The sequence below is a fragment of the Thermobia domestica genome, chromosome 1, assembly GCF_964235325.1.
Source record: "Thermobia domestica chromosome 1, izTheDome1.hap1.1, whole genome shotgun sequence".
NCBI lineage: Eukaryota > Metazoa > Arthropoda > Insecta > Zygentoma > Lepismatidae > Thermobia > Thermobia domestica.
In genome coordinates this window covers 206,528,579-206,553,595 of record NC_137454.1, presented here as the reverse complement: position 1 = coordinate 206,553,595, position 25,017 = coordinate 206,528,579, and the positions used below count along the sequence as shown (strand labels likewise).

Sequence of the window (25,017 nt, the reverse complement as noted above, 5' to 3'; positions counted from 1 at the left end):
GAATGTAAGTAGTTTTTAAGAGCTGCAGTGTCACAGTTTAGATTGTGATTAAAAATAAATAAATAAAATACAATCGCTGCAATAGATTTTTCTGCAATATATATACACAAAACTTTATCCTCGTAAGCTATGCAGAGGATTAATATAATTAATATAATAAAAATGAATAAAAAGTGAAAAATAAACACTACGGGCCTTTTCTTGAGGATTATCAGGTACACTATTCATTTTGTATTATCGTTAAGTCATTCTCGAAATTTCGCTTCAACGTACTTTTTAACGTTAACTTTATAAAATAAAATTAAACAAATAAAGAAATAAAATTAGTACAGATCTTTGCTATTGAGGGTGAGAATAATCATTGTTTCATCACCAGCAGTTTTCCATTCAGTGAGTTTAGGAATGAAATATATGAAAGACAACGTCCAATATGAATTTCATCACTATAATAAAAATAATTAATTAATATATATCGGGTGTTCTAAAAATGGCGCCCACGGACCACAGAGCACTCTTCTACAGATCAAAATAAAGCGAAAATGTTATATGATGAAATGCCCTCAGGGGCCTCCTTCAGCCGCTATGGGGAATCAAAATTTCACAATGTGGCAAGTCGCAGATTAACTTGGAGCCAGTAGCATTACTCTACGAATACAACAAGCAGTTGAATCGATTGCTACACTAATAAATGATGCTAGTGTCAATCAATATTGACTTTAGCTGCCATCTGGAAAGAATCGATATAACTATTTGATAGGTTGGTAGATCTAATCTATGGTTTTTATTTGCGACGTTGTCACAGTGCAATTTGTGTCTCCAGACGATGACTCGAAAGGTATACAAATATATATATATATATTGCTTTATTGTGACCTGTAGAATTATGCTCTGTGGTCGGTGGGCGCCATTTTTAGAACACCCGATATATATATATATATTCAGTCATAAGTAATGATCAATAACAAATAAAAAATACCTTGTTTGACAAATGATTTATGCAGAATAGGTGACAGTGGTGCGTCCAATGTTTCTAGGACATTTTTCAGCAGCACTACATCTCCAACTTGCATAGCTCGCTCAAGTATAGACATGTAATTTGATTGCTGTAGGTCAATTGTATGGAGTCTCTATTATTAGAAAAATATATTAAAAAATATAGTAGGTAAGTAAATAAAAATCGGTCTGTAATATATACCATAAATAAGATGCAGAGTACAGAGAAGCTCAATAGTTATAACTTGCTTTCGGTGTTTGAGGTGAAGTTCGATTCTCATAAGGAGCAATCTTCCAGTTTCTTTCAGGCAAGATAACATTATATAGATGTTAAAAGAATGAAAATAAATAGATAAAAAGTAATGACATAAGACAACACGATATAAGGTATATTTGAAGGCAACTAAACAAATTTTCTTTAATTGTTATTATCTTAGACTTTCAGTTCTCTATACGTTAAGGTTTGCACATTAACACACTTTTATCTATAAATTAATAAAAAAGATATGTACCAGTGATGCATTGTTTATTTGTAATCGTCTACTATATTTAATTCTCTTACTTTTCTGAGAACTTCGTCTAGCTTTTTTTTTTTTTTTTTTTCCAGCATAACACTGAACTGCTTATATTTATATCCTGATTGATTCTTGATGCACAGAAACACAAAATTTCTTCTGTAGAGCACAATGTATAAATAATAAAGCTGTAAGATATCGAAAACTTGAGAACTAAAACTTTTAAAGCACTGAAAATCTACCAGAGTCGGCTGCAGTTTGCAATTTTTGAAATTTCAATGTTTCCATACCTAAAACCACTGTAATTTTGCAACCAAATTAAACTAAGACTATACATAACAGACAGTCCACGACTTACATAAATTGGTTGATTTAGGGCTCTTTGCGGAAGTCGAAATTTAAATACGTTGAATTTTTATTACAGCCTAAGATTTGTTGTAAACACGTATGAAAAAAAAAGTCGAAAGAAATTGTTTAATAACATTGCAATGCAAAAACTCAATTGCATAATTGCTTTATAAATAGCTCACAGAACCTTATATTCTTACAACGTTTAGCAACAGTTTAGCAGTTCCGACGTGTGCGGACACCTAGCATACAACAATAACACAGTTCTGTTACTGTAACTGATGGTATCTCTCAAGAATATCTTATACTAGAGGGTGTTTAATCCAGACATTCTACAGGTTTATAATAACGCATTGTGAGTCAATCAGATAACCACACGGTGAAGAGAAAACTAAAGTGCATGACTGAGCGAAGGTTAACTGTTGTTAGTTCAGCAGTAAATACTAAACACAAACAATGTGGACTAAATTCCAAATTGTCTTCGTCTGTGACGAAAGCATAGTCCACAGGAATCCCCATTTCTTGTATCATCCGTAAAAAATATTAAAATTGAGGTATTGCCCCAGCAACGTTTCGAACTTTTGCTGATATTCCTGGGCTATTGTGTACTGTTTGGTATGTGACGTCAATCGAAGGTAGAGCCTTGGTGGAATCAACGGCTATTATGACAGAGCATAAAAAAAGCACGCTGAAAAGAGAAGAGAGGTCGCAAAAATTCTTCTGCAGTAAGAATCCCGTAAGCCCAAAAGTATCAAAGGCGAATTGCCCGAAGACGGGCTGATACCGGTCTTAAATCTGACCACCACGGAACGGAAAGTTGTGCACGGGTGGTATAATTTCTGAGAAGTCTCTTACGACAATAAGCTAAGGGTGGTTTGTTTGCTTCTGTATAAAGGCTAATAACAAGATTATTTTGGAAAGCACCAGTAACTAGTCTAATACCCAGGTAATGAACAGTTCAATCTGTTTTAGAAAGGAGGAACGAGCACATGAATAAGCAACACAACCGTAATCTTATTTGGGCCGAATTAGACTACGATATGATCACTACAGAACAATGTGATCAGCACCCTAGTTGCAGTGGAAAGTTACAAGAAGCAAGTTCATAGGTCGGAGACAAGAGTACTTAAGATTCTGAATGCGTGGTGTTCACGTAAAGGGGCGATTAAAAGTCAAAATAAAAAAATCGGACCATGTTAACAAATGAGAGATGTGTACGTCCGAATCAATGAGGTAAATGTGATAATTCAACCTATTTCTTCAACCCTTCTTCACTGTAGTCAATATACTCGTTAGTATTTTTTCTTATTGATATTACTTGTTGTGTTCAGTTTTAATAAATTTTGTATTATATCCTACGCCAGCAGCCTATTAAGACTGAACCTAATTTGTGAATCTATGCCTACTTTTTTAGGTAGTGAACATTAAAATTTCAGGAATCGCAAATGGTAGCCGCTTTCGATTGATTTTCAGTACCTTAAATATTCTGGCTCTCAAGCTTTCGATATCTTACAGCTTTATTAATTATATATTCAGTTCTAATGTGTACGCTTTGTTTTGCTGTATACTAAGAAACTGTCATAAAGGTGTAAATACAACTAAGTGTTATTCTGAGAAAAGAGCTTGTCAGATGCAGTTTTCATAAAGGTGTGCGAACGAAACATAAGTTAGGCTTACAATTAACAATGCATTATAAGTAAATAGCTATTAATCAATACCAGTCCTCTACTTCACACAGATGGTAATCTTCTATTTCACATGTGGGGTTGCCGGACTTTTTTGTGTATATACAGAATTTCCTGTTTTGCACTCTTTTTCTCTATCTAACACGGAAATTGTACAGGATGCACATTTATCCTAAATTTGCTTCCTAATATATAGTTCAAATTTTAAAGCCATGCCAAAAAGATTATTCTCACTATGCTGGCTTCATAGAAGGACTTAAAAAGTAAGTTCTCTGAAAGTGATGTGCCGCGCGCGAACGAGTCAGATCTACTGAACACCTCTTTTGAATGAGCGAAACATCACATTTTGCTCATTTTCTGATTTTTCCTCTTGCAGTTGGTCACATTGTAATCTATATGCTGGAAAAATTTATAATAGCTTAATTAAGCATTCCCTATTTAGCAGGACGCATTTCGTTTACACCAGCGAACTGAAAGTATTTTTAAATCCAGTTCATAAGGTTGAAATTTGCTTTCTTGTACAAATGTACATATCATATTTAACCATCCTCATACAAATATATCCTCGGAGATAATGAGGGATGTTAAACTCCACACACACAACGAACCTCTTCGTGGTCAAGTGGCTAGCGCGCATGCTTTCTGTGCGCGTTGTAACGAATCCAATCCCTGCGGAAGTAATTTCCTCGGATTCACACCCCCAGGTAGTGGTTTGAATCTCACTTTAAGCAATAGATTTCACCTGATAGAGCCTCGAGCACAAAGAAAGAAGACTATCAATTAATTAATCGAAATAAACGAACACGAGAAAGATACTATTACACCACTAATAAAATTGTAATATTTTAAGTATCTTCCATGTTATATTTCAGTTATTTATAATACTCATTTACTCAGCACATTTATGTATTGTAATAAATTTTTTCTTGGTTGCCTTAAAATTAGACGTTCATAAATAAAATACTGTAACTGTGCAACTCTAACTTACACCTTTTTCCATATTCTTAATCCATTTCATACCCTGACATTGAGGATCAATTAACAAAGGCCATCTAGTTCCACGTGTTGCAATTATTCCATTTTCCGTGCTAAATTTGTCAGCTGGAAGTCCTTGAATATTCCACTCTCGTATAGTTGTAGGATCACAAAGAAATTTCTCTAGTTCATACTGCGGTGAACAAGGAACTTCCTCGTCCCTTATCTAAAGAAAGAAAAAAAAAGTTTACTAGTAACATATTATAATGGATTGATTGATTACGGTTTAATAGGAACATCAGGCCACGATAAAGCCGATGGATAACCCATGCTGTGCATTGAAAATTCAAAATGTAACTTATAAAAAAATGTAACTTGAATATAACATTGCAAAAACGCTTTCAATTTTCCACTGAAACTTCTGTGCATGAACCGATAAAAATATTTTATCAAGAAAGCGAGAATCTCATTGTAAATATACTAAAACCATATGTAGGAAATCGGAATAAATGTAGACAGAGTCAATTCACACATGTCAGAATACATCGAGTGACTAATATTTGTACAAATCCATTTGTAGAAGAAAGGAAGAAAAATTGTTGATTTTGTGTTATTAAATCAGAGAAAATGCATCAAAAGAAACATTATGATTTACCTTCCATTACTCTTCTAATATTTATTATTGGATTTTACTAGGTAAATTTTAGTGATGGAAAAAAGAGGTTATACATTACATTTTTGTTTACAGAACAGTAACGGAATATTTGATAACGTAACATTTTTGACTGCGGTTAAATTCCTGTTTCCGGTTCCTTTCCTGTTTCCTATTGTTCACAGGTAAACCACAATGGACACTGAAACGGACATCAGTAACCTATTCCCTGTTCAAAACCGGTGATGAAAAAGCCACACCAATTCACAGGAAGTTGCTTCTGGTTTATGAGGATCACCCACAGGACTGCGCCAGTATCCAACGTTGGTTGCAGCGGTTTAAAAAAACTTAGACTTTCTAGATCAGGCCAAAAAATTATGGCTTCCTTTTTCTGGAATCAGTGCAGTGTTATGTTCATAAACTGTTCGAAACATGGCTCTAATTAACAAGGAACGCTATTGTTTGTCACTGGATAAAGTACGACGTGCTCTCCAAACCAAGAGACCGGAGTTGCAAAGTAAGATCACCAAATTCCATCATGACAATGTCAAGCCTCACATAGCCATAATGACACAGCAGAAAATCATAAAAATGGGATGGGAAGTCATCCCTCAGCCTCCCTATAATTCGGACTTGGCCCCTTTAGTTCTCTTCCTGTTTGGTATTCCGAAGACCCACCTGCGAGAAAAAAAAAAACATTCGACAGTGACAAGGCCCTCATTCCTTCCTTGCATGAAACAATGGTGTCAAAATTAGCTACCTGAATTTTACCAAAGTGCATTCAAGGCATGGAAAGAACGTTAGACGAAATGCGTCAATGAAGACGGAGCAGGCACGTAGCCAAGAGGGGTTCCGGACCCCCTCCCCCTTTTTAGACCAGAAACGAAAAAATTAAGGAAGAATGAAACAAAAAGAAACGAGAAAAAAAGAATCAGTGTTAAAAATAAAAAGATACAGCAAACTTTTGGTTACTTTTCCTTATGAGAAGATTTGTATTACTTGCAATACATGGTGGCGAATGAGCGGGATATCCTGGAAAAGTCAGGGAATTTGAAATTTCTAGAAAAGTTACGAAATTCTCAGAATTTCTGCTACTAGTCAGGGAAATTTCAAGCTTTCGAAAGCATAGTGCAATTCTGTAACGGTGTGGACATTTTTTATTATAATTTTTCGTCATCGCTTCTCCGCAGTATCAAACATGTTTTTCAGAAACAGTTTTCTACTGCTTCTTTAACCTGTCATTTGAAACAGAGAGTAGTTGACGGAATAATGAAAGTAAAAAAGTTATGTGAAAAGAAAGTTCGGTTAACATTTGATTCAACAGAGAAAGAACTCAGATATTGTAAAATGTTTTACAAGACATTATTGAATATGTACTTTTTATAATAGTGGATAAGGTCATAATGAAAGAAAAATTGTTAAATTTGAATGAACTAAGCAAAGAACGTAAATACTGTGAACTCTTTTTCAATACTTTTTTTCATTTACTCGAGAATTCTCCATAGTTTGTTATTAAAATACTTACTTAAGTAATGTATTTAAGTAAATACTTACTTAAATAATGTTACTAAAATAAAATACTTACACCAAGTTTGATGCAATTATCTCTGAGTGACATCACGGCCTTCCCTCGTAAGGTCTTTACGAATTTTACTTTTTCTATAGGCGTAGCATTTATGCTATGCAATTACTATGTAATGAGTTTTCTCCATGTACGTTATACGTTTATAATCACTGTTATTTACACTCATACCATTATCACAAGCAAATTAATAGATATCATCTAATGCCTTATGAATCATGTTAACTGGTTTACATTGGCCACAATTTTAAAAAGTTTTGCATCATCAGTACCGTATTTTACGGACGATAAGACGCACTTCTTTCTTCGAAAAATTGCCTCCAAAATTCAAGTGCGTCTTATACTCAAAATTAATAATCTTTCAAGAAGTGCGGCATAAGTAATTCTCTCGATAGCAGTGAAGACCATCTTATATATGAAGAGGACAACGATGACGACGACGACGAAGAAGAAGAAGAAGAAGAAAGTTCAGATGACGATTTTCAGGGATTTTAAAGGTCAGTTCAGTTTTATAAACTAAGATTCTTTTCTAGTCTGGCTTTGCAATCTAATATAGAAAAATGGTAAAAATGTTTTTTTTTAAAAAAATGCTTAAAAATTAATGAGAGTCTTATAGTCCGTAAATTACGGTATATAACAGGACACTTACATTTTCAAGATTGTGCATTATATCAGTAATAAAAGCCAACGATGATCCTAAGGCTAAAACTTGAAAAATAGCCTTTAAAACATTTCTTTCATCTGATAGAACATTGTTAACTTTAACCTTAAAAGTTAAGCTGCTAAGGAAGTCTTTAAATCTTGACATGAATAATGTAATAAACATAGAGAAGCTAATTTTGTAATAATAAACGATTCTGTACCATATCAAATGCTTTTTTGACAGGTCTGTATATAGTACATCAACTTGTTTTTTTTTTTTTTTTTTTTGGGGGGGGGGGTAATGTTTCAGAAATATAATAATATGTAATTTCTAATAAGTTTGTCATTATTGACTTTTTTTTAACAAATTCATGTTGTTGCCCTATTATATGAGATTTGAACTGAGATGATACATAGTCACAGATTATTGTTTCGATTGACTGATTGATTGGTTGAGATCTAATGGAGACGTCAGCATCGAGGCTATTTGTCCCCGTCACGATCAACACGATTGCCGTAATTAAAAGTTAAAACACAAACATATCAAAATATAACAAAAATATCGCTGCAAAAGAGAAGTAAAAATAAAAAAAGAGAGAGAGAGATCAAAATAATAAGAATATGGGAATAACAAATATATAACAATAACAATAAATAGAAAATATACAACAATAATAATAAATAGTAACGATAGAACAATACAATAGTAAAAAAGCAATAAAAGGTCAGAAATCAATGTTTGTGGCGAATCTTTCCACGTGGGCCACTACCGTCTATTCAGTATCCGTCAGGTGTATTTATGCATGTAAAATTTCAAAGAAACTGCAGAGGGCTTACGAACAGGTGGAGATTTTGTTCGTTTCGGGGAAAGAACCGTATCACTGAGTTGGTGTATATATTAGCTAAGTTTTAGGCCGGCGATATAAGGCGAACGGCGAAGAGCGGGAGCTCACCGAAGACCAACACTAACGTCGGGGGAGGGTTGCTAGTGGATGCGACTGAGGTCTGCATTTCTGGACTTTTGTGAGGAACAAGATCTGTTTGGGTGAAAACATCGGACGTCTGGGTTGTCACTGATTTACAAGAGGTAGCTGCAACAGTAGCAAAGGGCACAGAAAGCGAGGAAGGGATGCTTTTTTTAAACGACGCTTAGCATCGGCAGCAGAGAACTTCTCAACAATCATTAGCTCTCGGATACGTTTCTCACGTTGAAAGGTTGGACAATTACGAGACCAAGCAGAATGCTCGCCCTTTCAGTTCACACAAAAGGGCTTGGTCGCTGTTCAGGGTTCCGCACCATGACTATTCTGGCCACAATTTGCACAAAGTGCAGCTCTCGCATTACACGACGTGCTGGTGTCCGAAGTGTTGACATTTGAAACAGCGCAGGGAGCTGGGAATATAGGGACAGACCTTAAGTCGATAATAACCAACTTTCACGTAGTCCGGAAGTGTAGACAAACTGAAAGTATTGAATCAGTGACTGAGTAGCAACGAGTTCACCTGGTTTTTACTTTTGATGCGAGCTACCTCTACAATATGTTAGTTAGCCAGCTCTGATTTAATCTCTTCCTCGGTCGGATTTAGGAGGTCCTAACATGATATCACACCGCGAGAGCCCTTCAGTGAACGATGGGGTTCTACCGACACGTTCACTAGTCCAGTCCAATAGTAGTCCAATTTAGTAACTTCCAATTTTAGTCCAGTCCAATTTTAGTAACTTCACTGTTTGCTTCTCGTCGAAGGTTTCACTAATAAGGTGCCATTCCGTAACTTCTTGATATCTTTTACCTGTTTAGCGTTATAAGTAATAACTTTACTAATGAAGAAAGGTGACAAGCCCTTAATAGCACTCGGGTGGTTAGCTTTAACATTGGTGCTATCAGCATCTTTATTCTTAATTACAAGATATCGGGTTACAGGCATCACGATACTTTTTCACACAATCGAAAACTTGAGATTTTATCTCGTTCTCATTTGGTTTGGGCTTCTTACGAAAGGGTGAGCCCGGAGCTGATTTTATAGTTTCAATACCCATGAAATGTTGATATGCGTTTGAACGCCTCATCTCACATTGGGGAGCTTGCGAGACGAATTACGCTACTCTACTGGCAATCCCATAAGCACGTCCTCATTTTAGGATCAGCGTGGGGCTGACGCGGTCAAGGGGAACGGGTATACAAGAAAACCATTTCCGTCGACGAAAACGTATGGCCCGGAAAACGAAGAATTCGAACTAAAGGATAGGAACTAAACTGTCAAACCAAAAAGATAGGTCTCCAACAGCCAAAGAGAACAGACGGCGCAGATTTTTAAAAATATTTTTGAGAATTTATTATTTTCACCCTTTTTTATGTTTTAATATTTTGTTTGTATCTTTACATTTTCAAGACTTGAACACCGAATAATAAAAACATTGGACGCACGCACCAGCAGGCCGGGATAGGTGCACCTCCTACCCAGATGGAGGAAGACATCCACGGACCATCCATTTCCTAAGACTCCCACTAACCACCCGCGAGTCCAGAAGCGGTATTCGTGGTTGAAAGAGCATGCAAGACACATGCGGTTGAGGAGTGTTACGTGGATGAGAAATGAAGCTGCCCTCTCAGCTATGCATCCTCCTCGACGATGACGTGTCGCTACATGGAGAGGGGTTAACAAGTTTTATGTGAGTATGTTATCACTTCTTTATTATAAACATATCAATATATTTGTAGTGTTGAATTTTAAAGTACGTTCCTATGCCCTTCAATCAACACGTTAAGGTGCTTGAAGTAAAAATAAAGAGGCAGGAGGAAGGGGGGGGGGAGAAGATGAGAAGCATTGATCACTGTTGTGTGGAAGCGGCTTTTTGCATGCCTTCACAAACTAGTAGTAGCATTAAGCTTGAAATAAATCTATATTCATAAACGTGTATCATACTTCTAGGTTATGTAGCATACGTATATTATACTAATAGAGTAGAAAGACAATAATACGAAAGAGAAATTGAAATATTAGATTGGCTTCATCTTGTTTATCTGTTTCCACTGTTTAATGTTTAATTTTCTGGATTCCACTGTTTAATGTTTCCTTTTCTTCGTTGCTTTACTTTGTATAACCTTCCAAATATTTTAAATACACTCGACTCTCGCTAATCCGGCCCTCAGTGGTCCGGTCCCTCAGTAATCCGGCGCACATCCAACCAAAAACACGTGCACAATGAATTATCGTGCGCATGTGCAACAATGTTTAGTTAAATAATGCTTTACACATTACACGTATCAGAAATTGTAGCATTCTTTACAGTTCGGTTGCGTGATAAAGCATGCCACCGTCGCGTATCATCATTGTAACAGTTAAAAATTAGGGACATGTTTCATAGTGAGTGATACTACTCAAGGACTAAGTTTTCTTTGAAAATTAATGTATATTTGGATTTAATAAAGTATATCCTCTGTTTTAAAATTATATCGTTCGATTTAATAAAGTGCAGTACACTATATCCCCTATGTTTTCAAAATAAATAAAAAACAAGATAAATAAAGAAATCAAATAAATGTCAGACACTCAATAATCCGGCACTTGAGCTAATCTGGCACCCATATGTGCCAGGAATGGCAGGGTTAGCGAGAGTCTAGTGTACACCAAACTGAATACCTAATGCCATTTACTTGTATCTCGCCTTGTTAGACTCATTTTGTTATTGTTGTATTCTTCTATCAGAGAAACTTTGCTTTTAACAGACGAAAGAAAATAGGATTTCCTTTTTATATACACATATGTTTGGCCGAAGACTTTCGACTCACAAGTCGAATATTTTACTGATTATTCCAAGTCAGCTTTCCTTCAACTCAAAGTGACCGAATTCCTCAGTTCGAGGGTCCCGTTTTGGTGTTCTGACAGCTTGTGAGCTATCTAGATAGAATATAGTAATATACAAAATAACCTTATACAATATATTCATTTTCGTGTAATAATAAAAGGGATACTGTTTTGGGAACACTTAGTACTTTCCTTGGTCATCTATTTTTGACGTTTTTATCTTCTATTATTTGTCTCATACACTTTCGTTTTACAAAATGCATTTTTTTCTTAATCTACACGGGAGTATAGAACACTGGATCGATGTACAATTACATAATAAATACATTTAATTGTATATTGATCATATTTATCAATCTGTTTAAGTCCTACAGCTTTACTAAAGCTCGAAATATAAAGTTGACGCCTTAGGATTTGAATGGAACGGTGAATACGATTTTTTTTAACAAGCCAGATTATTTTAATGTATAGTGAATAATTACTGCTTCGTAAGTGTACAAAATTAAATCATTTCAAGTAAATCACTAATTAGATAATCAATCAAATAGAAGGAATTGTTTGTGTTATAGACTTTTGGTATTTTTTAAAAATAAATTTCAGCTTACTTTTACGTGTGGATCATAAGTAAAATAGAAGTATATTACCTATTTCTTCGTTTACTTACATTCTGAAGCCATAATTTCACCATTTCATCTCGATATTGAGCAAGAAACGGTCCCATATACGCTACAAAAGCATTAGATATGAGACAATCTCCTGGGAGGTACGTATAATTTTCATCTAGCATCGCTAGTGTCTCTTCCCATCTATCCTTCTCTCCTGCTAGGCAATCCACCAACAACGCAGCACGCTCCAATTTCATCTGCAGCATTTCTGCCTGTAAGTAGGATATGAGAAGTACGAAGAAATACTAGAACCGAAACATCACATTTGTAAAATTAGCTTTGTGAGTAATTCCAGAAGTTCAAGTTACAACATTTACTTTGTGACTTTTGGCGTAGAGGCAGAGAAAGAAATAGACAAGAGCGGGATTGTACTTGTGACTAATATGAATATTGATTTTTGATATATGTATATATATATATACACGATAAGTACACTCTTCTACATAACTTCTCATGAAATTCGTAGGATAAACAGTCCTGAATTTCTTATCTAGAGTGGTACTTAAACTGGAACTCAAAAATACAAAATACAATATATATTGAACCATGCAAATCTCTTCAAAAATGATAGAACCTGATAACAATAAATAAATAAATAAAAGTAAAGAAATAAATAAAATAATACTGTTTAGCCCTCCCACTAGATTTAGTGGCTAGCACACGCACCTTTATTGCACGGGTCTCCGGTGGAAAAGCATTGAAATTTGAACGCATGACAGTAATTCGAACTCCACTTTAAATTGTAGGTTCACGTTTTATATAGCTTTGGTACTGAAAAAGGATGTTAAACTACAAAAACTCTTTATCAAACACATCTAGTTCATTAATAATTTGAGTTTCATCGATCGCCTACGATATATTCTTGTGACTATTTTTTTAAGGAAAAATGAAACGAACGAAAAGACTGTTGAGTAAAATAAGTATTATTTTATAAAAAAATAAGTAAAATAATAAACGATTCTGATCTAAATTCAAAACACTATCATCATCATCATCATCATAGGTATTCTGCTATTATTGGCAGGTCACTTGCTGCAACTGAGAAGCTTCCATGTTACACGGTCTTCCGCCAACCTCTTCGTCTTCGCGTACGATTTTTTTTTTTGATAGTATAACCGCTACCAGGTTATAGAAGTATTTTTTGTGGACGCTCTGTATATTTCGTAAAGACAGTGATTACTATTTTCGATTTATACTTTATTTTGCGACGCGAAGTTCTTTCTTCGGTGGGAATTGCCTCCTTCCCACGCAATTGGACAAAGAAGTCTCTCATTGTTTTTTCATATATATATTTAAAACTGCTTTTTGGTGAGAACATTTCAGTGAGCGACGAACCTTTTCAGTGTTTCTCCCTGACTTATTAATATGCACAGTATATATTCTGCAGTTATTTGGAACTGAATTAAGTGCTTTCTTTAATCATTTATGGAAATACTAGCTGACCAGATATTCATACACCAGAGAGACGCCAACTTCATCGCTTTTGCAGTTCCTTATCTGTACTTTCACACGCCCGAGCTATCGCAATGTCTCGTGCATCGTGGCCAGTGGCCTAAAATTAACATAAAATCTTTTCCGTATTCTCTTTGCATGTATATACACATGATTTAACTGAGTGGTTTTTAGAATGAACTGCCAACACTCTTCAGTCAACCATTGCAGCTCGTATCTCGAACCTTTGCGCTCGAGGAGTTTGACTCCGGTATTGTGTGCAGCCACCACGCACGTTGGGTCGGGAATTAAGTATGACTTTGTGTTAAGGGGCACGAGCTATTAGCCGGTGAAGGACGTTTTCTTACGGCTAGCCCCAACTAGTGAAGTCCCAGGTTCACATACCTTGTGCGTATGTTATAAACGCGCCCTCCAACATTATCATTCCACTTTGGAAATTGTGTTATATTGCTGAAGACTCATCTTAACGCTTCAGGATTGTTTGGAGCAGGAACTAGATTACTACGTGGGATTATCCCGGCAGCTTTTCCCCCAGTGCTAACCCCCCAAGTGCGTCAATTGTGTGAGAAAAGCATTTACAGTGAAATCTAAATTATAATCTTATATATATATATATATATATATATATCAAAGTGATAAAGGGCTACAGTGCATTGAAAAGGCAAAGTGCGATTGTGATAATGGAAATAATTTATATATATATACCTACTGTTAAGTGTTGTGATTATTTTTTCGTTCTTTTTTTTTAAGTATTCTAATAAATAAGTATAGTGTCATTAAGCCAGTGTTTTTTCGTTGTATGTGTGAATGATATTTGTGTGCGTTATGGTCTGGATGACCGTCTGATCGTCCGTAATGTTTTCGAGACGAGACATCCGAACCTCTCGGCACCTAATGCTCATCTCATCATTGAGACCGACGAGCGATTTGGAAATAATTTGTAATCCTTCTTGGAGAGGTCCTTCAACGTCCTACTCAGGTAAGTTCAGGTCTCCAGCAAATACCCATTGGCAGGACCACGGAGGACAGACTACCTGGTTGGTTACAAATAAATGCCGCCCGAACAGAGACGACGAATCGATTACAAATAAATGCTGCCCGAACAGAGACGACGAATCGATTACAAATAAATGGCGCCCGAACAGCGACACGATCCCCCAGTTGTTACAAATAAATGGAACCCGAACAGCGACACGATCCTCTGATCGATTATAATAGCGTCCATTAATTGTAGTCTTCTTCGCCCACTCCCTCTCTTTCTTGTCCCTCATGATACAGTTCCTTCTTATCCAATGTCCCAACCAGCTTCTCTTTCCCTCCCTAATAAAATCTAAAATTGTTCTTTTCTCCCCTACCATTCCTAACACTTCCCATTCGTTTTCCCATCGACCCAGCTAGCTCGCTCCATTCTTCTCCACAGCCACATTTCGAAAGCTTCCAGTTGTTTTTCATCATTTTTGCATAATGTCCATGTTTCTGACCCATACAATAAATATTCCACACGAAGCTTTTTATGAGTCTTTTTCTCAACTCTTTATTCAAGGTCCCACAAAATAGTATTTTCTTCCTCCTAAAGGCTTCTTTCGCGATTCCTATCCTTGCTTTTATTTCACATTCACAAACACTATGTAGACATTTAAATGTTATAAAAGATGACAACCACGAAAACATCACTAACAGAAAAAACAACAGGACCTAATCGCAAGCTCAGAAATATGATTTGATTAGACTATAATTTTCACTAATTTTGTTAATTCATTTCGACTTTCTTTGGTTTAAACTGAAGTCGAACTTGAACTTCGCTTAACTTTAAGCATAAGCGTAACTCGCTGTCCTTTTATTAGTAGAATAGAATACATTTAATTGAGTTTATGTTAAAAGGAAAAAGTAAATTTACATAAGTTTGACTGTTCCTTAAATAACTCAATTGAAATATCTAATAAAATACAGATTAAGAGGAAAGAGAGAATAAGAAGATAAAGTACAGCAAGATGGAAAATTCGCACACAAAACAAATACAGCAAACAAACGCGTCTGAGCAGAATTGGTGCAAACGAATTTTTTATACGTGATAGTAACTACAACATGTAATCCATGGAATATCCCGAATATGTTATAAATGGTGTATAAAAACCTACAGTACTTACCTTAATACACGTCTAACAGACTAGAACTGACAAACAAATAGCTGTTCGGGCAGATAACCTTTCGTACAGATGACAAATGTCAGTCTAGGGTATGGTGTCCTACGCTCGCCGTACATGTTAGCGTAGCAGTAGTTGGTCGTTCCCAAAGCACGACTGATGGTGAGGTAACGTCTTACCATTGCCTAGAAGTGGTACACAGGGCTTTGGTTTGTAGTCCTAGCAAAGGATGATAGAAGATGTATACCAAATACAACACGCTTGTGTGCCTTGGCGATATGGAGACTTGCGTTATCATCCTACAAAATGGAGTACAAACGGGAAATGTCCAGATAATGTCGAAGGATAGGACTGCTGGTGCCATGAATGTACGACGCAAAAGTTATATACTCGAGAATAAAGACCACACGCAAGCTTGTTCCCACCATACCAAATGCTAGGTGCAAGATGTAGTCCCTTTATGGTGAGTACGTACACATACAGAATTTTCCCGTTCATCTACACTACGCACGTCTACGGACATGCTGCAAGGCCATCACTGTATCCGAGACTTTCGTTGAATACCATCGTCATCCATCATCCTTGCAATCTCCGGACACCACCGAAGGCTTCTTATCGATAAGAAGGTGTCAGGAGCAAGTGTGCGTGTGGAATATTTTTATATATAGTGAAGATTTATATTATAGTGTGGAATATATAGTGAAGATTTTTTTCAGGACAAATGAGTTATGCAATATTGTCAGTTATTAATGAAATATTTATTTTTGAAATATAAACAAAACCACTAAAGTCGTTTTCCAGAAACTTCTCTAGCGAAAATTCACCTCCAAGATCTTAAACTATTTTTCACAGATCTTTCCCACAAAAGGATCTATACCACAGTATAAGGTTGTTAATAGACTATTGATATATGAAATATAAACAAAATCCTTGGAGAATTTTTCGAGAAAATAGCATTTTTTAAAATTTTTCATTCCTTACTACAACTATTCTTATTTAGGGTAGGAAAACATTCGAGAAACCTCCTAAAGAATCTTATAAAAAGCCTAAGTTAAAATATGTGCGGATAAGTTGAACGGTATGGCTTCTAGAGTGTGAACACGTTTACATCGGGACGAACGAACGTTCAAAAATAACTTTTCGGTATGTAGGTACCGTGTAAATTTGTTGAAATATCGAATATGATATTTTTTTTCACAATCACCATACTCTTTTCTCCCTTATCGTTGCTAGAAAGTAAAATAAAGTATTGGCTAACACACTACGCTTTCACGCTCCAATTTCTTAAACTAAATCCCGTTACAATACAGATATTACTGAAATGTTTATTTGTGAAATACAAACGAAATTCTAAGGTGTTTTCAGAAAACTTTTGTCCGAAGACAATTCATCTTGAAAAGTAAACTATCCCTTGAGGATATTTTCATAAGAAGTAATTTATGCGACATTATAGGTTAATAATGAGATATTTATTTATGAAATATGAAGAAAATCACCCGAGTCGTTTTTGAGAAAAACATCCGGAAAGAGTCATCCCAAGAGTAAACTACCGCTTGTGAACTGTTTCATGAAAAAATGCTTATCTCAGGGCTCATAGTGGTCTGGTCTCTTGTGAATAGTTGAAAAGTGACCAAAATATCATCATGCCCCTTTTTTCCTTTGTCAATTTCTCCATCACCTCTCTTTGTTTGTTGCTTTGTTTCATCTTTTCTTCTTTACTTCTTTTTGAGCTTCCTTCTTAGTATGCTTTGTAGTTACGGAAAACAGACTTAGTAGATGAAAGAAGCTTCTGACCTGGCCTATTTCCGAACAGAAGTTCAGTTCTGGCCTATTTCCGAATTTCTTCATCCCAGACATTATATTTAACTTAGCATTGAGAGTTCTCAAAGCCATGAAATATTCAAATTCATCACCTACTCTTAAGAAGAACATACAAGAAGCATAACACAAGACGAACATGATGAATTACACACACACACACACACACACACAAGACGAACATGATGAACCACACAAACACACAGACACATGACGTTGAGCGGAGCGTTAACTATTACGAGAGAAAATTAAAAGACTATTATGATAGAAGAAAGAATAGACACAGAAGGGTTCTCAACCCCACCTTGAGAGCTTAAGCATCCACCAACCATCCACTGTGCTGTGCTTTAGAAAGAATAAAAGCTGAAGTGAGAATAAAGCTGACTGTTTCACATGTGGCAGCAAGTACTGAAGCTATCAGAAGAGTAATGAGTAACACCTGCCCTTTTCCATTTATTTTTATATTTTTCTTAGAAAACTGCCAATGCAAAACACAAATCACACGAAAAAGTCACTTTACCTCCCTAAACAAGTAACTTTTAGTAACAAATTAAAAAAAAAAAAAAGAAGTAACTTTTAGTGACCAACTTGAAAAAAGTAACTTTTAGTTTTTTTAAAAAAAAGTGACTCACTATGAACTATTATCTTGTATATTCTGGGGTTATTAATGAAATATTTATTTAAGAAATATGAACAAAATCGGGTAAGTCGTTTTTGAGAAAATTGTTCAAAACGAACTTACCTGCAAGAGAAAACTGCCCCTTCTAGATTTTTCCAGAAAAATGACTTATACCACAGTATATAGTTGTTAATGAAATATTGATGTATAAAATTTAGGTAAAATTGTTAGAGCCATTTTCAAGAAAACAGCGGTTTTCATCCTTCATTAAGATACTCTTATTTTGAGGATAGGAAAAAAAATTCAATTCCTCCTCTAGAGAATCTTATGTAAACCGTAAGTTTAAAATTTAGTGTGAATATATTCAACAGTACGGCCTCTGGGTGAGTGAACATGTTAACATGGGAGAAACAAACGAACGGATAAATATTAAAAATAACTTTTTCGGGATGTATAAGGCATGAAATGTGCATCTCCGTTGAAATCTCGAATTCGATTTTTCTAACGATTATCACAGTTTCTCCTCTTCTATCGTCGCTAGAAATGTTTAAAAAAATAATAATAAATAAATAAATAATAAAAATAAATAAAGTAATAAAAATAAAGCAAGTAAAGGCTAAAAGGTAAAACCACAGAGAATATTAATTATTTAAATTTTACGAGTAAAAGCAAGAAAATGTATACTAAAACAGTAATATCGCCCAAGACAGCTATTGAGCAATTCTAAACGTTGTCTTTCGTGTGAGCATTCCAGACATTCTATAAGAATGCACCGAATACTCTGCAAAACAATACAGTCAGATTAATTCTGCAGTGAAATGTATCGCATTAGCTATACGGTTCTTTGTGACAATCATTTTCAATGATAGGTGTTTTTTTTATTTTATTTTCTATTTATTTTTATTATTATTATTTTTTTTTTTTTTTTTTTACCTGAGTTGCTATTCGTCTAATACTTCTATTTTCTGATGATGTCTTGCTACGAGTTTTGTACCTCTATCACCTTAGATGAGATTGCTCTTGATATGTCTAACACATTGTCAGTCTTAAATATATATATTTGCTCCAATAACTGCATACCCACAATTTACCCTTTCTGAAAATCCAAGATGTCTCCCATTTTGCACTATCAACGTCTTGCCTATTGCACACAAGAATCCATACTACACTGCCTCGCATACTACTCATTACCACTCAACACTTTACTAACATAGGACAGTGGCAATGTACTAATGTTCTGTGTTACTAACTCACAAAGATTATGTGTTGCAGTACATGGGTGTTCCATCATCATCATTATTATTATTATTATTATTATTATTATTATTATTATTATTATTATTATTATTATTATTATTATTATTATTTGTATCTGATTGTAAATTGATAACACTGATTTATATTTCTTTACTATTATTTTAAACTCGTAAAGGCATCATACTGTTCTTATTGTTTCTTCGTTCTAATTTCTGCTAAAATAGTATATTTTGCAAAAGTACTTTCCCATTATTGTCTGACATCAACAAACAATGTACTTTTACAATGCAAACAATGAATGTTATTATTAGAACTAATAATGAACTATTAGTCTATAGCAACGGATTTATATACTTTGTGTATATATAAAGAAAAGCCTCCATGATTCTTTTTCTACACAAATTTCTCAAACTATTTTTTATTGATTTAGTGAATAAGCCCGAAACATTTGATGTTATAAAATGAATTTATGATGCTGGAATTTTTTGACTTAACAAGATAACCAATGTTCTTTTTCTCTTGAACGTTTTTGGTTCTCTTTGTTTAACGTCACGCTTCAGCAATGACGGTATATGAGACATGGACCTACAGTTAATCGAGGAATTCGATTTTAAAGAGCTCCGCATGGTAGCGAATCTGAGTACTCTAAATCATTAAGCACTACAGAACTAAATATGGTTGACATAAAATATTAGCAGTTGTTGAAACTATTAACTTTCCTATTAACAACTGTAAAATTCATAAAGTAGAATATTCTTCGACCGCATCTTTTCTACAATAAGGAATACTAGCTTCAATTTGCGAAAGCACTGCCATCATGTCTATCACGAATAGGTCTCTTGAATGAGGGCCAAGAGAAAGTGTCAGCATGTACATCGTGTACATTGTCTCTGTACATTGTCTTCATTTCTTTATTACCGTCAATAATAAGTTCGAACATCTTTTTTTCGTTCGTGCCTCAATTTACATGACTTTTTATTTCTTTTCTTCTTATTTATTTCTTTGTGTCTTCAAAAGTACTTCTTCAATTACATACGGAATATAATACAATCTAACGTACAGTTGGGGCATTGACAAGAAATTTCACTGATTGAAGATAGGCTTGGTGCTGTTTTTCTGTTTAAGGGATTTCAAAAGAAATATAAGACTTAGGTGTTTCTCCTATGTATATTTGTCTTCATGCAATAAACAATGAAAAAATATGAAATTTTTAGTTTTATGCCCTTCAGGCTAAAGGAGACGGATGATTAATGAAAGCGAATGATTGTGAAATTAAATTTTTTGTGCTCTCCCACCGGAATAGGACCCAGAACCACGTGCATCGAGGACTCACGCGTAGCTACTCACGGGGCGGGCTAATAAGGAATAAACTGATGTATAGAATTTGGTGAATTTGATCTTTGAGCTAGTTTTCTACCTTTGTTTTTAGAAACCCCACGAAATGAATAGGAAAAAAATACAAACATTCTTCATAATTCAACTTACATAATATAGGTATATTATACAGTACAATTTCTAACGACATATACAATGGATACATACGATATATACGAATGGATACAACAAAAGCAAATAGTTGAGAACTCTTAGTTATAGCCCAGTAAAATTAGAGTTTAATTCGGAAAAATTCCAAACAAGCTGGATATTTGTGGAGATCTTTATTTAGATGTCCTCAGCATATCCTGAAAAGTTCCCTTAATTTTAAAAGTTTTTCTTTTCTTTTTTGGAAGGGGGGGGGGGGGTTGAAAGGAGAAACTTTAGTTTTTTTGCAATTATCTTGAGAACTATAAATTCTTCGACGAAAATAATTATGAGAAAAATTGTAGTTTATAGAACTCTACATATACATACACGCACAAGAAAGATCCTTTGACTTTTTCGTAGAATCAATCGTTTTTAAGTTATGCACTGAATTAGGTCTGAACGGAAATAGCACACACCACTATAATCTTATATATAAAAAGGAATGTGTGTTCCCTTGTCCGATACACAAATTCAACCCACCTGCTTAACATATTTCTAAGTTAACATAATTGCATCGAAGAGACCATAGTCCGGAAGAGACCGTACACTAATTAGCATTTTTTATGTTTACCCTAAGGGTGAGAAAGGAGTTCAAAAAGGAAGCGATGGTTTAAGATTTAGGCCAGAAATAGAGTATCTCACGAACTTCTCATGTTAGGAAAATAAAACGCAGTTTGTATACTCATTTTTAAAAACGAGTGGACATACACATATGACTTACAAATTGCAAAAAATATATTGTTGGGTAATACAGCCATAGCACCGAGGGAAGTGGAAAGGATGTGACGTAAAAATAATCGAGAACAAAGATACTAGCGTCGAGTCCATAGTTTGCGGGTCGCTGAGGTGAATAGTGATATTTCCCGATGTCATTTAACTTCAAGATGAGGAGTGAAAAATAAAAATGTCCAAAATGTTTGAGATTAGTGATGAATCCACAGTTTTCAAGGTCGCAAAGCTAATTGGTGACCATCTCTATGAAATTTATGCCGACGTGTTGCAACAAACAAGCATGTCATCTGGCCCGGGAATTGACAGAGGCAACATCTTGTCGTTATTTATACTACTAAGCTCTTGGTTTCCACAGGGTAATGTTTTCGAACTTATTTTCTAATTTTCCTGAGCAATGAGGCTCCCAACACAAGAAAGCTTAGTGAAAGTCGTTTTCACTGATTTCAGTGCCATCTACTACAAATCGAAATAAATGTTGAATAAAATTTAGTTATTTTTCCACGTAGAATTCAAATCTATAATAAAAATTGGAGTCCCCATTTGATTGTTTAAAGCTGCCCTGCCCCTCCCCCATTCTATAATATAATTTCTATTGTATTATATTCTGGGAGGGAGCGGGCTAATTTTATGACTGGTAAAATTCTCCCTCTAAAATATTAACTTTATTGCGAACATTTTTCCCGTCCAATGTTTATTTTTTCAGATATTTTGCAGTCTCAAGTTAAAAACCTGCCCCTATTTCTGTTCAGACGCAATTCAGTCTATATAGTTACAACGGCTGGTTCTACGTAAAAAAGTTTGAAGACCTCTTTTATGTACAATTTTATAAGATGCAATTTTCCTTATAACTTTTATTCGAAAAATTAATAATTTTCGAAATAATTGCAAAAAAAAATCCCTCCCTTTTCTTTCCCTTAAAAAAAAAACACAGCTCAAATCAACGGTAATTTTCAGGATATGCTGACATCAAAATAAAAGTTTCCACAAAAATCCAGCTTGTTTCTGTCTCATTTTCTTGGGCTATTAGCTAAACACATCTTACAAATACCAATCTCTATTTTTTTCTTTTCGCTTTTCAAAATATGCTTTTATATATAATTGTATATAGCACGAAATTAATTTGGATACAGACAAAAGCATACGCAAATTAGCGCAATGGATAATTAATCGAAAAGAACACACATTCCATAATATAATTACTATTGTTTCGAAAAATGTTGATATTGGTAAATTAATTTAAATATAGTTGAAAGTAATCAACGACATGTTTTAAGACAGAACGCACTACAAGACCTTTAATCACTATAATATTCTAACTGATCACATCATTCAGAGAACATTAAAAAGAGATTTTATGTCATAGCAAGTATACGCAATGCCAGATCTATTGCTGAAAAATGAGATTTAACTAACCTCAAAGAATAAGTGTCTATCTGTACTTGTGAAAGACGAACTTACCTTGAGCCTAAGTTCTTCCTTTTGCGCTACTTTCTCTTCAAACTCCCTCTTTAACTTTTCTAACATTTCGCTCAATTCCCGTAATTTTGCTTGGGCCTCAGCTAAAATGGCTTGCTTTTCAGCTAATGCTAACTCGGCGTTCCTTAAACGTTCTTTCTTGGGTGCTACAACTCTGTAATGTACAGATTAAGTGCCAATGAAAATTTAAACTGTGATTCGATCGTCCTACAATTTCTCCTTGAAGTGATTTTAAAAATCTCTACGTGTTATTATAATAGATAATATTCCTAATTCACAGAACATATTTTTTTTATTTGCATTCAATAATTCATTATGCAGTATGCAATAGATTATTATTATTATTATTATTATTATTATTATTATTATTATTATTATTATTATTATTATTATTATTTTATAATTCACTACTTTACGAAGCCGTTAAAACTTGTTAGAAACTCCTTGATATACATATTAAAAGTTTTAGATGTTTCAGTGTAGGGCTAAATGGTGTATAAACTTTGGCATGAGACGCCCGGTTCCACTCCCGGTGGGAGCACATGTGGTTCGGATCCTACGTTAAGCTGTAGGTTCATGTCTCATGTAGCATCGCTCCTGAAAGGAACACTAAAGTCAAATCATCACCATCAGAAGGTAATATTGATTTAATAACTGAAAAAAGATGTAACATATTAATGTACTAAAACTGGACAAACTGCGTAGGAATAGTTTAAATGGTAGGTGCACTGTATAAGAAAAAAGTACTATTTGAAGAAGCCTTCGGCTGAACAACGAGACAAGAGCCAACTTGAGCAAAGCTGGGATTATTAGTGACACGTCGAGATGTTGGTGAAAACAAAAGAAGATTATCAGCACCGGCGTTGCCTTTTCCAAATTTCATTGGATGTATTAACGTTAACACTATGGTCAGTTTATCTGTATGTATGCACGCGCACGTGAACATGTGTATATGATGGTGCGAGGATGTGTATGTGTGCATGCGGGGATAGGTTATATGACGGGCCAATAAAACCTGGCCTCCCTCTCTCAATATATATTACGGAGAGAGAGAAGTAAGGAAAATTTGTACAAGTAGGACGCTGCTTTTAAGGATTCCTAGGATGAATGAATGTAGACGGTACAAGACAGATGAAGATTTGGGAGAAAGTGCCTTTCGAACGATAATTTCTCAGATACACCACAACATGTCAAGGAAACATGGAGACGCATATATTTGTGTGTACAGCACACTGGAGCACATATTAGAGATCCACTGGATACATAGATCGTTTATGTAAGTACTGACCTATAATATACTAAATAAATAAAAATTGAACTGACAATGCTCTCTGTGATACTCAAACCTAGGGGTACAGGGACTTTTCGGACATCTTGTGCATGATATTCATTAGTAAGAGCAGGTAGAAAAGGTTATTGCTTATAAATCTGAAATCAAAAAATGAAATGAAATCTTTAAGTTTAACGTCCCACGATTATGTCGGTTAGGCTAAAGGAGACGGTGATAATGAGAAATGAGTGAAATAGTGGAATGAAGAAAGTGGGAGGAAACGGGAGAACCCCGAGAAAACCCACGCACACGGTATTTGTCCACCACAAAGTTCACTTGGCGGGGGCTGGGATCGAACCCGGGACCCCAAGCACCAGAGGTGAACGCTCTACCACCGAGCCACCGCGGCCCCCAAATCTGAAATCAAGTTTACGCTCGCTTCATACTAGACTGGTAAACAGTACCAGCAGTGAATTCGGGGTTACAACATTTGACTAAGACAGCAAATCGTGATCCGACTTCTTTTAGAAGAGTTGAGTTGATTTTGAGTTTAACGTCCCGTTCAGCAGCGAGGCTATATAAGACATGGACCTACTGATTAACGTGGAATCCGAACCACATGAGCTCCCGCCGGGAATCGAACCCGGGCCTCCCACGCCAAAGGCGCGTACGCTAACCGCTTAGTTCTTTTAGAAGAAAATAACTGATGTTCTGATAACTGGGTGAATCTTGAAATGTCGATAGCAATTTAACTACGAACCTATAATCTTAAGTACAGTTCTGAGAGGATGAACTACGGTATTACAAAATCGAATTTCAACATGAAAATATGAAGATCGTTCCTTTCCTACTGTAAGAAAG

General features: G+C 35.2%; 1 protein-coding gene across 5 annotated transcripts in view; it reads right to left on the bottom strand.

The window, feature by feature from the left end:
• Window positions 1-25,017, bottom strand: part of kl-2 (dynein heavy chain 2, axonemal kl-2) — a 564,598-nt gene that overhangs the window by 130,577 nt on the left and 409,004 nt on the right. For all 5 annotated transcript variants that reach the window (XR_014132735.1, XM_081769103.1, XM_081769086.1 and 2 more), the window contains 4 exons: window positions 22,869-23,040; window positions 11,864-12,076; window positions 4,530-4,742; window positions 977-1,127 (listed from right to left, as the gene is read on the bottom strand). Coding sequence is in view for 4 of the 5 variants with exons in the window: in XM_081769103.1 (XP_081625229.1) it covers window positions 977-1,127; window positions 4,530-4,742; window positions 11,864-12,076; window positions 22,869-23,040 (749 nt within the window). In the remaining variant the exon portion in view is untranslated. The remainder of the gene's footprint in view (window positions 1-976; window positions 1,128-4,529; window positions 4,743-11,863; window positions 12,077-22,868; window positions 23,041-25,017) is intronic.